Source organism: Rhinatrema bivittatum, chromosome 14 (genome assembly GCF_901001135.1).
Source record: "Rhinatrema bivittatum chromosome 14, aRhiBiv1.1, whole genome shotgun sequence".
Taxonomy (NCBI): Eukaryota; Metazoa; Chordata; class Amphibia; order Gymnophiona; family Rhinatrematidae; genus Rhinatrema; species Rhinatrema bivittatum.
This window is the reverse complement of record NC_042628.1, coordinates 5,817,423-5,832,239: the sequence shown is the minus strand read 5'-3', so window position 1 is coordinate 5,832,239 and position 14,817 is coordinate 5,817,423. Positions and strand designations below refer to the sequence as shown.

Below are 14,817 nucleotides of genomic sequence, written 5' to 3'. Positions count from 1 at the left end.
AGGGGGCATCCCTAAAGAGATTGTTTAAAAAAAGGGGGAAGGGGCAGGAAAACAGTGCACACATTGGGATTTCCATAAATATGTGCACTATTTCTCCCCTTCCCCCACCCACACAAGCAGCAGGTGCAAAGTCAGTGGACGCGTTCTACGTGGAAATAACCCGCAGGGTGGGCTATTGAAATGTGTCCCCTTCATGTTCAAATATATTTTGAAGTTTTAAATTGTGAAGCTTCTGACTATGGTAACATAGACCTTACAGTCCTCAGCCACATTACCGACCATGCATGGCTGGTGCGCCTCAAGGTTGTGATACAGGATTGCACTACAACTGCAAAAGCGCATGCATTACAAAAAGCCAAATATTCAAAAGTCCACTGATAAGTTCAAAGCAATCCATCGAGCTCTGCCGTCCATTGCTCAGTCACCAGTTCTGCTTATAGAAATCACCACATGCATGTTTTCTCAAGGAGACCAGGCTAGGAAACTGAATCCTTAATTACTGGAGGCTCTGATGTACTCAGACTCTATCGAATGAGGAGATCCCCTGTCAGCCAACCAGAAAGAGAGTCAATATTTTCAAGCGTAATTCTGTCCTCCTGCCACAGAGGGTCACTGAAGCTTCACGCACTGCACTTACCCTTGGCTGGCTATAGTGCTCCATTGACATAGTGATAACGTTGACGCCAATGATGAAGGTGATGAAGAGGTCTAGGTAATGACTGGTACACAGAGTGTGGATGTATTTCCGCACAGGGGAGTAATCAGCATAGTATGGTCTTCGCTGGGCTTCTATAGGCAAGACAAAGAAAAGCACCCCAGTAAAACACACACCTATAGCAGTAGCATGTACAGAATAATCAGACCTGCAAGGAAAGAATTCATACATTCCTCACAGAAAGCTTCCAAAACGCTTTAAGAAAGTTAATCAAGTTCTTTGTAGGAGGAGGCACAACAGAAAAATGTGCAAACTCATTTGTGCACACTGAAAGTCACCCATTTGGCTTGTTTGGTTAGTAGAGAGAGGAGAAGTACTGCCAGAAATCCGAGAACAGCAGGAGTCCTTTTTGGTGGGAGAGGGGATACTAAATCTAGATTCCTGGCATAGCATAAAAAAAGGCTGATGGAGCATAACTAACACCTGGGGTAAGTGAGGGAGACTGGTGAATGCTCCTCAGGAAGATTTTAAAGAAGATGCTACATGAATTTCTTTCCTCTTTTTAACAGTGTAAGCTAAGTGCACTTAAACATTTACAGATGAATTTTCAATGGAGTTGTGTATGTTAATGTAACATATCACTGTGGCAATTTTCAAAAGACCACTTACACAGGCAAAGTGCATTGACATGTAAAACCCAGATTTAGGTATGCAAAAGCTTTTGAAAATCAGGCCCTCATTCTTCACGACTATTGCTATTTTATGGCTGTTAAATAGTTTACAAGCCCTGTGGTTGTCCTGTAGTCTAATGGATCCAAGTAGGGAAGGTTTAATCTACTTTTATTTCTACATATTCAAGAGGGCTAATGCGACAAACCCAATGCATTAGTCATAGGGAACAGCATAGAGGAGACCAGAAAGGAAAAGTAACTTTAACTGCAGCAACACTGAAGAAAGAGCTCCTGCCAAGGTCAAAACACCCTCATTCCCCTTTCAGTTGGGGAGCAAGGGGAAATGTTCAGACTGTCCACATCGGGACAAAGTCTACACGCACTTTTTACTTGTGGGTTCTGCACCACTTTTCCAAGGGAACGCAGGCGTGGACTTTTGCTCTGAAGATTGCTGCAGGCTACAAAGTCTGCATGGGTGCTTGCACCTGATTTCTGTACTGGTAGATTTTTGCTGGAAAGGTCCATGCATGGATTTGAAAATGCCGTTTGCAAGCACGTTTTTCTCCCCTCTCAGTGCGGTCACAAATCTGCACCATACAAAGCTTTAAGAGCATTGAGAGGGGAGAATTTTCAGAGAGACGATTAACAGGGGTAAAACACTTTTTACCTATGTAAATTGCTTTGAAAATTGCCCTCATTGTGGGAAAACTGAACTTTATAAATTTACAAATTCTATGAATTTCAAGCTTTCATCATATCTGTGATGTCTCATCACATAGACTGTGTGCACAACATTCTACATAAGTTATATACAGAGTTTACTGTCTGTCTCTGTGATGCACTATATATATATATTGTATATACACATGTTATGTGTATGTTAGTAATATATACAGTCTATATATAATGCCTTATGCTCTATGCATGTTGCTTATCATATATGAGGTCGATAGTCAAAGACTTTATTGAGACATCGTTTGGAGTTAGACAAAAGCCAAGATTTTAAAAGGTCTCCCCACTCTCCAGGCAACTCAATTCCTGCACAAAATGTAGTCAGTTAAAAAGAGGCAGTGATGGAAACATTTTGGGGACGGGGTTAAAGGTTAGTCAGTGAGTGCTGATATTCAGTGCCACCCGGCTAAAATCTGGTTGAAAAAATACCTGCCCTAAACTTTTCTGGTTAAGTGCTGCTGAATATCCAGGTAAAGTTCCCTGGGCCTGCTGAATGTCTACCTCCAAGGGTATAAATGCCTATAGAAACATGAACAGATTCAGCCCGGAGAGACACCCCTTGAAACACACAGTCTACAGGAGCTCCCTGACGACATTAAGCTAGAAAATGGTTGGAGAAGAACTTGAACTTTCAAGCACAGTCTGAGCTAGACTGAGGCGTAGCATTCGGTGACGGCTTTCGATCATGCAGTCTCGCCATGCTCTATGCAAGAACCCATGCAACTCCCAGCAGAAGAGGCACGCATGCACCGCAGAGTAGGAGTCCGCAGAACCTAGAACGCATCTTTCTGCATCTCTTTACAGGTGATCATGCCAGGGCGTTCGCAGCGAAAGCAATGCATAGCAGTCACTCCATGTAAGGAGGCTCTTGTGTGCTGTTAACTTGGGAGTAATATCAATGTCTTATATCAAATCAAAAATCATTTTCTTTGATTCCATATATTATTTTTTTTTGGTGGCTCCAGAGGAAAAGGCTCTATTCAGGTCCAATCACATGAAAGACACCCTGGCATACAGAGGAGTACATTTCCAGAACCATTGTCTTTGCAATCTTCTGTATTTGGCTGCACACACCTATGGCTACAGGGTGCTAAACTGAACGGGAATAAGGTGTACAGGAGAGCTTTATTTGAGGAGAAAACTGGATAGCAGGGGTGCAATACATTTACTGCTCTTTTAACCCTCTTCTGGACAAAAGCTATTTTTTTGGAAAAGTAATTGATACATTTTTTTGATGACTCTTCTATATCTGCAGGCCAACAACTTGCATAAGTTACTTTTGTAGTGTCTTCCAAAGGTCAAAACTGGGAGGTGAAATGTGCATATGTATATAAATTGGATTCATTTTTCTTAAGGGAGTCACTTTGATAATCCCTCCCATGCCTACCGTTGATGAAAACGGGCATAATTGACCATTTTCCCCTTATCTAAAAAGATTTACCCACTGTTGTGGCTGTTTGCGATTAAGCTGATGCTTAGGAATTAATGAAGCACTATCTCCTGCTTAAAGCATTAATTTTAAGGTTATGTCACCAGCTACAGCTGCTCCATTATTCTCCTCTGCATGAAATATTCAAAAGCCAACTGCATTTCAGTGCATGCACCCAAGAGATTGATGTCTACCTGGATTAGGGAAGTATCCTGAAAAAACAAGCAAGATGTTTTTGAAGTTCCTGGATGGACGTGATGAACACTTCGGCACACAATCAATATTTATTTATCTATCTTAAAGTTCTTATATTTCGCCTATAATGCTACATAATCATTCTAAGTGAGTTCTTTATTTTACCACTTCCCCCAGTACTGGAATCAGCTCAGCCAGGTCTGGCCCATTCAGAGGAGTGAAATTGGCTTCTCTTTCCTGTCTTGTTTCCTCTCTGCAGCTGTCTTTGAAGGAATTCAGGAATAAAAGGTGAGCTGCAGCTGTGCTTTTTGTGATATGCATCAGGAAAGGTTAAACCGAGCAAGGGCTGACCTTTTGTCTGTTCTGCTCTGCACGCTATGCAAAACTCTCTCTCACTAACCTTAAATGTTAAGGGACATGGACGTCTGACATTTCTCTACAAAGCAATAGTGCTTTACTGCGGACTGGAACACCTCTTGCTTCTGTCCTGCCATTTCTCCCTTCTGACGAAGTCTTCAATATTTTATCCTATTCATTCTCCCCTTACTCAAAAGACAGAGGTTACACAAATGACCTTAACTGAGGACCAAATCAAGTTACTCCCTTATATCAAACGGAGACCAAAAGCCTGGTTTATAAAAAGGTGCAAAATGGAAGACAAGCCTTTGTGACTCAGGATCAGAATATGATCAGGTAACAATTGCATCTGTTTATGTGCCCTTCACGGCTTCCCATCACCATATTACTTCATATCGCTGTGCATTCTGGAAACGATTTCTGATTTCATTGAGTAGAAGAATGCATGAGGGTGAGGAGTACAAAAGTAGGACCTTCTCAATTTGTGAGACATTTGTAAACTCATAAAGCTGAAATGGTGTACAGTGGAATAGTAAGCTATGTCCGTATCTTTGTATATAATTCTGTCTAAATACAGCATCAGTCTATACCTGAGAGGAGAAACGCTATTCTGTCTAAAAGTGCTAATTAGTGTAATAATTACTCTGCTAATTAGATTGTAGGTTTTGATCCCCTGAGCTTTCCTGTATTAGTTGCGATGAGTGAGTGGATGCCTAGCAGAGCTGACAAGTTCTGCAGCACAGACACCGACTTCGGTAACATGTGGCTGTGTGGTTGTTCCCAAGGGGGCTGACACCTTTTGGGTATCACCGGGAGCCTGATCTGCTCCTCAGCACTACCAATATTTCTCTGTGCAGTTTTGGAAGGAGCCCTTTAGATGTTTTATGTGCATCACCCCCAGAACGGAGAGGCCACGCCCTTTAGATGTTTTATGTGCATTACCCCAGAACGGAGAGGCCACACCCTTTAGATGTTTTATGTGCATTACCCCCAGAATGGAGCGGCCACGCCCTTTAGATGTTTTATGTGCATTACCCCCAGAACGGAGAGGCCACGCCCTTTAGATGTTTTATGTGCATTACCCCCAGAATGGAGAGGCCACGCCCTTTAGATGTTTTATGTGCATTACCCCCAGAACGGAGAGGCCACGCCCTTTAGATGTTTTATGTGCATTACCCCCAGAACGGAGAGGCCACGCCCTTTAGATGTTTTATGTGCATTACCCCCAGAACGGAGAGGCCACGCCCTTTAGATGTTTTATGTGCATTACCCCAGAACGGAGAGGCCACGCCCTTTAGATGTTTTATGTGCATTACTCCCAGAATGGAGCGGCCACGCCCTTTAGATGTTTTATGTGCATTACCCCCAGAATGGAGCGGCCACGCCCTTTAGATGTTTTATGTGCATTACCCCCAGAATGGAGCGGCCACGCCCTTTAGATGTTTTATGTGCATTACCCCCAGAACGGAGAGGCCACGCCCTTTAGATGTTTTATGTGCATTACCCCCAGAATGGAGCGGCCATGCTCTTTAGATGTTTTATGTGCATTACCCCCAGAACGGAGAGGCCACGCCCTTTAGATGTTTTATGTGCATTACCCCCAGAATGGAGCGGCCACGCCCTTTAGATGTTTTATGTGCATTACCCCCAGAACGGAGAGGCCACGCCCTTTAGATGTTTTATGTGCATTACCCCCAGAACGGAGAGGCCACGCCCTTTAGATGTTTTATGTGCATTACCCCCAGAACGGAGAGGCCACGCCCTTTAGATGTTTTATGTGCATTACCCCAGAACGGAGAGGCCACGCCCTTTAGATGTTTTATGTGCATTACTCCCAGAATGGAGCGGCCACGCCCTTTAGATGTTTTATGTGCATTACCCCCAGAATGGAGCGGCCACGCCCTTTAGATGTTTTATGTGCATTACCCCCAGAACGGAGAGGCCACGCCCTTTAGATGTTTTATGTGCATTACCCCCAGAATGGAGCGGCCACGCCCTTTAGATGTTTTATGTGCATTACCCCCAGAATGGAGGCCACGCCCTTTAGATGTTTTATGTGCATTACCCCCAGAACGGAGCGGCCACGCCCTTTAGATGTTTTATGTGCATTACCCCCAGAATGGAGCGGCCACGCCCTTTAGATGTTTTATGTGCATTACCCCCAGAATGGAGGCCACGCCCTTTAGATGTTTTATGTGCATTACCCCCAGAATGGAGCGGCCACGCCCTTTAGATGTTTTATGTGCATTACCCCCAGAATGGAGAGGCCACGCCCTTTAGATGTTTTATGTACATTACCCCCAGAATGGAGAGGCCACGCCCTTTAGATGTTTTATGTGCATTACCCCCAGAATGGAGCGGCCATGCCCTTTAGATGTTTTATGTGCATTACCCCCAGAACGGAGAGGCCACGCCCTTTAGATGTTTTATGTGCATTACCCCAGAACGGAGAGGCCACGCCCTTTAGATGTTTTATGTGCATTACCCCCAGAACGGAGAGGCCACGCCCTTTAGATGTTTTATGTGCATTACCCCCAGAATGGAGCGGCCATGCCCTTTAGATGTTTTATGTGCATTACCCCCAGAACGGAGAGGCCACGCCCTTTAGATGTTTTATGTGCATTACCCCAGAACGGAGAGGCCACGCCCTTTAGATGTTTTATGTGCATTACCCCCAGAACGGAGAGGCCACGCCCTTTAGATGTTTTATGTACATTACCCCAGAACGGAGAGGCCACGTCTTGCCCTTTGCAGTACTGGTACAGGACTGGGCCTGCAGCAAGGATCAGAGAGGGAAGGAAAAGTGGAAAAGTCCTAATCCTCCCTGCCCTCTCTCCTCCCACTGCCTCTTGGATAAGGGCAGAGTGGAATGGGCTTTTTAAAGGACAAAACATGCATTGTCCTTACCCAATTTAACATTTGGGGAGTAGATATTCAATGAATAACTCACAAGTTATCTGTCTAAATGGGTTATAGGGAATATTGAGCCTCTTACCCGGCTACATTTAACTGACCATGTTGTTAACTGATGTAAAAGGGGTGTTTTTTGGGGGGGGGGGTCTGGGGAGGAGACCCATTAGCCGAATATCAGGCCCATCTGGCTAAGTCTAAAGTTATCCGGCCTCTTGTGGGCCGGCAGACCTAAACCTGTCCCCCCTCCCTCCCTCCCACCCGAACTGCAAAAGCCCTGCGGGGATGAACCTGCCATCATCTCCTGCCCAAACCGGTCCGATTTTAGGGTAAAATACATCAGGGCCGCAAGATGAATGACAGCTCTATCCCCCTCCCCCACCCCCTGCACACCGTCCTCCCGCGATGTGAGCCGGATGAGATCCGAGTGAAGCAATAACGGGGGGGGGGGGGGGGGGGGTGTGGTGGTGTGTAGGGAAAGGTTTCGGGAGGCCAAGGGGGCTGGACCCTCATGGGGGAGGGGGGAATAGCTGCCATTGATCCTGCGGCCCTGATATTTTATACTCCCTAAAATCGGTCTGGTTTGGGCAGGAGATGGCAGGTTTAGTCCCGCAGGGCTTTTGTATTTCAGTTGGGAGAGGAGGGGGACAGGTTTACGTCTGCTGACCTGCAAATTTGTGTAACGGAACCTAACTTAATGGCTATGTCCTTTCGAATATAGCCGGCTAATTGTAAAAACTCATCCGGTTAATTACAGCCGAATAATTTTATATATAACTGGCGACATTAAAAAAAAAATGTCCGGTTATGTTTAAAGTTATCTGGCTGTGGTTAGTCAGAGATGGTCAGTGAGACATTTATCCCACTGAATATTCAGAACAAGTAATCTGGCTAAGTTGCATTATCCTGCAGAGGTTCTGGAAATATTATGGCATAACAATGGCCTCAGATAACAGGTACAATATTCTCAGCCTTGTACTTCTATATTTCCAATTATAAATTGGATCCATAATATTGCATCATGCTCTTTCAGACATATACCGGTATGTTTATTTACAGAGCTAGCTCTTTCAGAGCGATGGTGGCCCATGGGAGGCTATAGCAGACAGATGTTGCAACTGAATGTAGCATCTGTGACTTTGGCTTTCAGTGGCCCACAGACATATTTCAAGGGACAGCACTGGCAACTGAAATCTGATTGGCCATGTGCATTAATTAGTAACTAGCCATCTTAGGTGGCAAGAGATAAGAGAAGAGCAGTAGCAATTCTTGCTATCGACTAACAGCAAAATAGTGTCCAAGTCTCCTGAATTATGCTGGGATTTCTGGCACTTATTGCCCTATGCATCTCCCCTAGACTGCCTCATGCATCTGAATTTCCACTAAAATCAGCAGCACATCTCCAAGTCCAACAAACTACCCGAAGCTTTGACAGAGCTTGGAGGGGAGACGTCTGTCGACCTTCAGCTCCGAAGGACACAGTGAGGAACACTTTTTCCAAAATATGTCAATACTCTGTTACTAGCAATCTGCATTTACTGTTAAGATTTGCACTGCAAAACCAGCCTTCTGCCGTGCCTCCTGCTATGTAGCAATTTTAAAGCAGAATTAAAAAAAACCTGCTTCTTTTTTTTTTTTTTTACTATTAAATCCATCAGTTTTATTGAGATTTCTCTGAAACCACCTCTTTCTGATTTTGATGAATACATTGTCTCATATATTTTGTCACATGCATTTTACATAGACAAGCCACCACAACAGCAAATCCCTGTTTTCCTACGCAAATTCCTTATATATTTCATTGATTTTATGAATTCACTGGGAGAGGTAGTGCTTTCTCTTTCTGGCAAGCAAAGGCATGACGTGGAAAAAGAGAAAGCTGGCATGTTCTTCCCTTTATCTGAACAGACAACAGGACGGGTCACGAAACATGGAGACACTCCGTGAGACCACCAGAACACACAACACCACCATCAACATGATCACACGTCTTTCTGAGTCCGTCTGCTTCTATCCCTAAACGCTGCAGAAGCGAACAGAAAAATTGTACAAAACCACCTTCCTTTTACCCAGCCTGTAGTTATGTGCGTTTATCTTATAGAATAACTATTCAATTAAAATCATTTTTCCATTTTAGTTTGAGATCTCTGACTAAATGTTATTATTCCATTCAACTGACGTGGAAAGTTATTTTGATTACTAGCAGTGTCAGTGATGACAGACGTTATGACTTCGGCCTAAGCTAATCCATGTGCTAGAAGGCTATTTCATTTGCAGGTTGGTCAAGACAAAGGCACAACAATATTATTTTGATTTCTGGCTGATTATGCAAAATCTGACGTAGGCTACACTGGATGATTATTCTGAACCCTAACTCTCAGGCTGATATTTTACGCTATGCGTGCAATGAAGGCAAGTCTCCTTTACCTTATTCTACTGTACACATGTGATTTCATCTGCATTTAATTAAAGCAGTTTATTTTCAAACAGTGCAGCGGAGAAGTCCCTAACCCATCTGCAAGGCTTCTGAACGGCAAACCACAATGTGAGGTCTCCAGAGTTAGTTGAGCTGCGAATACCCTTTGCATACAACCAAACTTCTGTGTTCATTCACTCGATCCGTTTGCCTTGACTGCTTTCCAATGAACTGTCTTCTCTGTTTATTCTAAATGAAATGCTAAGACTTAAACTTCTCTCCAGCATTTGCGACCAGATTCTCATTTGCTTGGCTTTAACCTACCATGTCAAGAGAACAATATCCCAAGCAGAATTTACAGGGCGCTCTTCAGAGGCATCCATCGCCCGCATGAATAAACTAACTCTGCTCAGGATCGCCGGACAGTGCTCTGCACTGCGCCTAAACCAGCTTAATGCCCCCTCCACCATAAACAAAATACTGTAATCAATTTACACGCCAGACTTTGACCAGGAGGACTGAAGCCACCTGTGACCCAAGAGGTCCGCACGTTGAAAGTCTGAGAGCTTAACCCAGTGATAGATTTTCAAGTGGGAAAATAAGAACAATTAGATTGTGATATATGAAGCTGACAGAAGGGCCAGCTGCACGTAAGCCTGGGTAATGGAAATCCTTTTAAGGAGAACTGCCATTTACTCAGGCTGTCATCGTGCGTGGTATCAGGCAAGAGCAGCATTGCTATGCCATAAATTCCCAATTATTTGCTAGTTTTAATTCTAATCCGATGGAAATCAACAGAGCCATTCTGGGAGATGATCGCAGGCCTGCAGGGGTCTTTGCTGCTAGTTATTATTTTTTTAAGCTCAAAAGAAAGTGAAAGTGATACGTAAATATTAAGATTAAAATAAGATAGCGTTAGACCATGACTTGCTGAGTGGCAGAGTACGAGAAGCATCCTTAAAGCTGCAGATAATAACAATTTGGTCTAAGTTGCTACAGGATTAGCTAAATTCACAGGGGAAATAAAATGCAACTCAACAGGGGAGAAATTTCTAGCCATGCAAACTTTCTGGCCTTAAGTGGTTTTAATCAACGTATTTAATTACTCCAAAGCTGCCCGTACCGGTGAGCATAGAGGATCGGTCCTGTGGGAAGGAAGCCACATATGGCAACAGCTTCAGGTCCAGAAATAAAAAATCTAAAGGCCATAAGAGAAATGGCCTCTTTCCATAAAAAACAGGTCTTTTAATAAATTCAGGCCAGGAAATAAGTGCTCCCCTTGCCCTTGTCCTGGTGAGGATGCCCCGGTGCCAGCGTCTATCAGGGGAAATGCAGGAAGTATTTCTTTGTCTCAGCTGCACAGGAAGTTACTGGAAGGTTACAGGAAAACTGGGGAACAAGTCTGACATTTTTCTAACAGCTTCACGCAGGTCGATAACGACATGGGAGAGCAGCACATCCTAGAGATGTGATTGACCAATATACTGACAAAGAAGTGAGGGCAGGGCCAGGTAAAAGCAAACATTCCCACAGAATAAATGACCAATGCTCCTTCCTCCAACACGCGCAAGGAGTCCCCTGTTCTTCTGCCCATCCACTTCAACTACTCAGCTTTACGATCCCCACCACTTCCTCAGAGATGCTCTCAGTTTATCCCAGGCTCTCCTGAATTCAGATCCTGTCCTTCTCTCCACCACCTCCACTGGGAGTCTGTTCCATGCATCCACCACCCTCTCTATAAAGAAATATTTCCTTAGGTTATTCCTGAGTCTACCCCCTTTCACACTCATCCCACTAACCCCCTCATTCTAGAGTCTCCTTTCTATTGAAAGAGACTACCTCCTGTGCATGGAAACCTTGGAGATATTTGAATGTCACTATCATATCTCTCCTACCTCGCCTTTCCTCTAGGGTGTACATGTTTAGATCTTTAAGTTTATCCCCATATTCTTTAGAAGGAAGACCACTAACCATTTTAGTAGCCTCCCTCTGGGCCGACTCTTATCCTGTTTATATCCTTTTGAAGGTGCGGTCTCCAGCATTGTACTCGTATTCCCAGTGAGGTCTAACCAGGGACCTGTACAGGGGCAATATCACCTCCTTATTCTGCTGACCATTCCTCTCCCTATACAGCCAAGTATCTTTCTGGCTTTTGCCATTCCCTTATTCACGTGTTTGGCCACCTTAAGATCATCAGATACGATCACCCCCAGCTCTTCATTCATGCTTAGAATTTCATTCCCAGTACTTTACCTCTCCCTTGGGTTTTTGCATCCTAAATGCATGGCTCTAAATTTGTTTGCGTTAAATTTTAACTGCAGACCCTTCACCATTCCTCAAGCTTCACTAGCTCCCTCCTCCTATTTTTCACACCTTCCTAGCTGTCTACTCTGTTGCAGATTTTGGTATCATTGGCAAAAAGACAAACCTTTCCCGATAATTCTTCTGCTATGTCACAACAAACATGTTGAAAAGAACCGGTCCCTGTACCAGTCCTTGAGACACTATCCTTTGTCACCTCCCAGTTAACCAGTTTCTAACCTAGTCAGTCATTGTAGGGTCCCCACCAAGGGTGCTCGGTTTAGTTATAAGTTGCCTATAGGGAATCGTGCCAAAGGCCTTACTGAAATCCAACGTACACTGCATTTAACACTCTCCCCTGCTCCAACTCTCCGGTCACCCAAACAATTGATCAGATTCATCTGAGAACCATGAGTCTGACAAAACCTACCTCTGGAAAATTCACATGCAACTCCACGCCAAGAAAGCCATAGCAGGTGAGTATCATATTCTCAGAGCAAGGCAGGATGTGGAAACCATGGCTGTGCAGAGATTTTCTAGCACTTTTCAACTTTGACCTTATTCAAAATGACCTTGCCTTTATTGGAACAAGGTCATTTTCAATAGGGCAGGAACCAGTCCCATGCTCCACCTCCCTTCCAAGTTTGGACTCAATTGGTCTTCTTTTCAGAAGTTATCATGCCCTGGCTCAGACAAATGGACAGATTGAATTACTGCTATCATGGTTTTAGAAATGGGTTAAAAAGTAATATCAATCTGTGCAAATCCTTGAGGAACACAGATATACTGTACCACTGGCAACGTACTGGCTCAGTAATAATTATTGCTTTATCTTCCCTTACAAAATATTCTGGGATCTTTAACCTTGCTTTTATCATCTTTGGACACCAGGACTACAAACCCCGGAAGGCAGCGGCTTTTAGCAATGAACTTAAAAAAGGATTCCTGTCATTAGTGATCCAAAGCTATGCCACCATCCTTCTAAAATCCTTCGTTAGAAGCAGAGAGGTTATGGGTAGATAAGGACAGCCTGGTCTATAAGTATCAGCCTCCTGTAGCCCCATCTCTGGTCTCCTTCCTCCTTTGCGCTTCCTGCTAGGTACCTTGTGCCTATCCTCGGGCATGCGTGAATTCACCCACCCCATGACTTTTCCAGGTACCCTGCACCTTCTCACATTCCTTCTGAGCCTCTCTCATCTCTTTTTTTTTTCTGATCTTCTTTGCTTTTTTGAGGTTTTCCGCTTTGCGGCCTGCACTACTGAGCATGCAGCATGAACCTGGCATGCAAGGGCATGCGATGCAATTCGATTCAGATGGATCAGCGCAATTCATTTTGGTTTGTTTTAAATCGCCATATTTTTTTTTTTTTAAATCACTATTGAATTCTGGTTGCTTTGTTTTTTGGGGTTTTTTTTTTGCATTTTGCTGAAGCAGGCAGGGCTCAGAAAGATTTGTTTTTGAGGTAGTCTACCGACCAGACATGTATATCGCCTTACTCCTGCGCTTTTTCTCCAGGCGGCGGAGGCGTTTCTCTTCACGGCGCCGTGCTTCCTCGGCCTCCTGGTGCTGCCGGCACTTATGGAAGTTCTCCACCACCACGCCAACAAACATGTTCAGCACAAAGAAGCTGACGATGAGTAGGAAGGAAATGAAATAGAGGAGCATCCATGGGTTGTGGTTTCTCACTGGCTATGTGGGAAAAAAAAAAAAACGAAGGCAGGAAAATAAATGGCTCTGGTTAAGCTGCAGCAGAAAGAGGAAATCTTAACATCAATAATAAAACTTGGAGTGTCTATGGTGCAACTCATGGCCAAATAAAATCTCGACACACCTTGCAGGTATGCAGTGAGCCATCACTAGGGTGGAAAGTCTAGCTAACATTTCTTAGGTCTGATTTGCATGGAGAGGGACATTTTCAATGCCACTTCCACGCACAACACTGTGTTTCATGTGTGGAAATGGGATCTTTGAAAACTGACTATTCTGTCTGCACTTAAAGTTGTTTTGTGCCTCGCCTCATGCAGAGGCTTTCCCATGGGTGGGGCAGAGGAGGAGTTAGTACTTATGTGCATATATTATTTTCTAGGAACCATTCCCCATATAGATAGCCGGGGCAGGGTCTGTGCACGTACTTTTTACGAGTCAATCCTCAAAGGGAACTTTTTCCCTTTGAAAACTGGCATAGTCTGTACAGTAAAAAGTACCCACAGACCTTTGTGCACACCTTGAAAACTGTCCGCCATGGCATCAGGAGGGGAAAATTAATGCTATTATTATTCAGTTAAAAGTGGGTGAATAAGTGGAGAGGGAAATAAAATGAATCTAAAGCAGAACCGATGGCTTGCAGGTGGGAACTGCTTCACCCAGAGACTTCAGATCCAGGGGCTGGCAAACCTGGTGCCACTGTTGAGATCCTGGCTCTGTGTGTGTGTGTGGGGGGGGGGGGGGGAGGGTAGGGAAGGAATGTGCGGAAGATGGTCCCCTCTGAACAAATCCTGCACATTCCCCCACCTTCACACAAATGAAATCTGCCACCAGATCTGCACCCCTCCCCCCTCATTGCCTAGCATGCTGCTTCAAATTAAAATGCAGGCAGCCAGGCACAGCGATCCTTGAAAAAAAACTGTGAGCCGGCAGTCCTGATTTACATTCTTGGTGGGGAGCCCTGTGCTGGGTGGGGGGCACTCAGTGCCTGGAGTTGCCAACCCCTGTTCTGAACTGCACAGAGCTGGGCTAAGCTGTCCCTTGCTGTGTATATGTACATTATATACTGTGCATTGGGTCATTCTCCATATACATGTCTCCTCAATATTTCCACATATATACACACACTGTCTCGGAGGGAGACCGCTCAAAGTCCCTTCACTACAGGTGAGGAGGGCCATTTGCTTTTTACCTGTACGTCAATGGCCACCGCATCCAGCCCATCGTACATGATGTTCACCCAGCCATCTTTGGACGAGAGAACAAAAAGTGACATCAGAGCCTTGGAAAAGACAGAAAGAGGGAGAGCGAGGTTAAGAGCCTGGACCAGCAGCCATCAGGAATGAAGAGGACGATTATCAAAGGGTCCTCGCAGGGCAACAAGGAAGGTACCTGGCTCCCATCTCAATGGGTGAAAATGTCATTCCCACAGAGAGGCTAATAATAC

The 14,817-nt window shown here is 44.5% G+C and overlaps 1 protein-coding gene across 1 annotated transcript in view; it reads right to left on the bottom strand.

Moving 5' to 3' along the window:
• CACNA1H (calcium voltage-gated channel subunit alpha1 H) overlaps window positions 1-14,817 on the bottom strand; it is a 449,793-nt gene that overhangs the window by 27,660 nt on the left and 407,316 nt on the right. Inside the window, 3 exon segments of the mRNA XM_029576705.1 lie at window positions 638-789; window positions 13,163-13,355; window positions 14,563-14,652. Coding sequence (XP_029432565.1) covers window positions 638-789; window positions 13,163-13,355; window positions 14,563-14,652 — 435 coding nt within the window.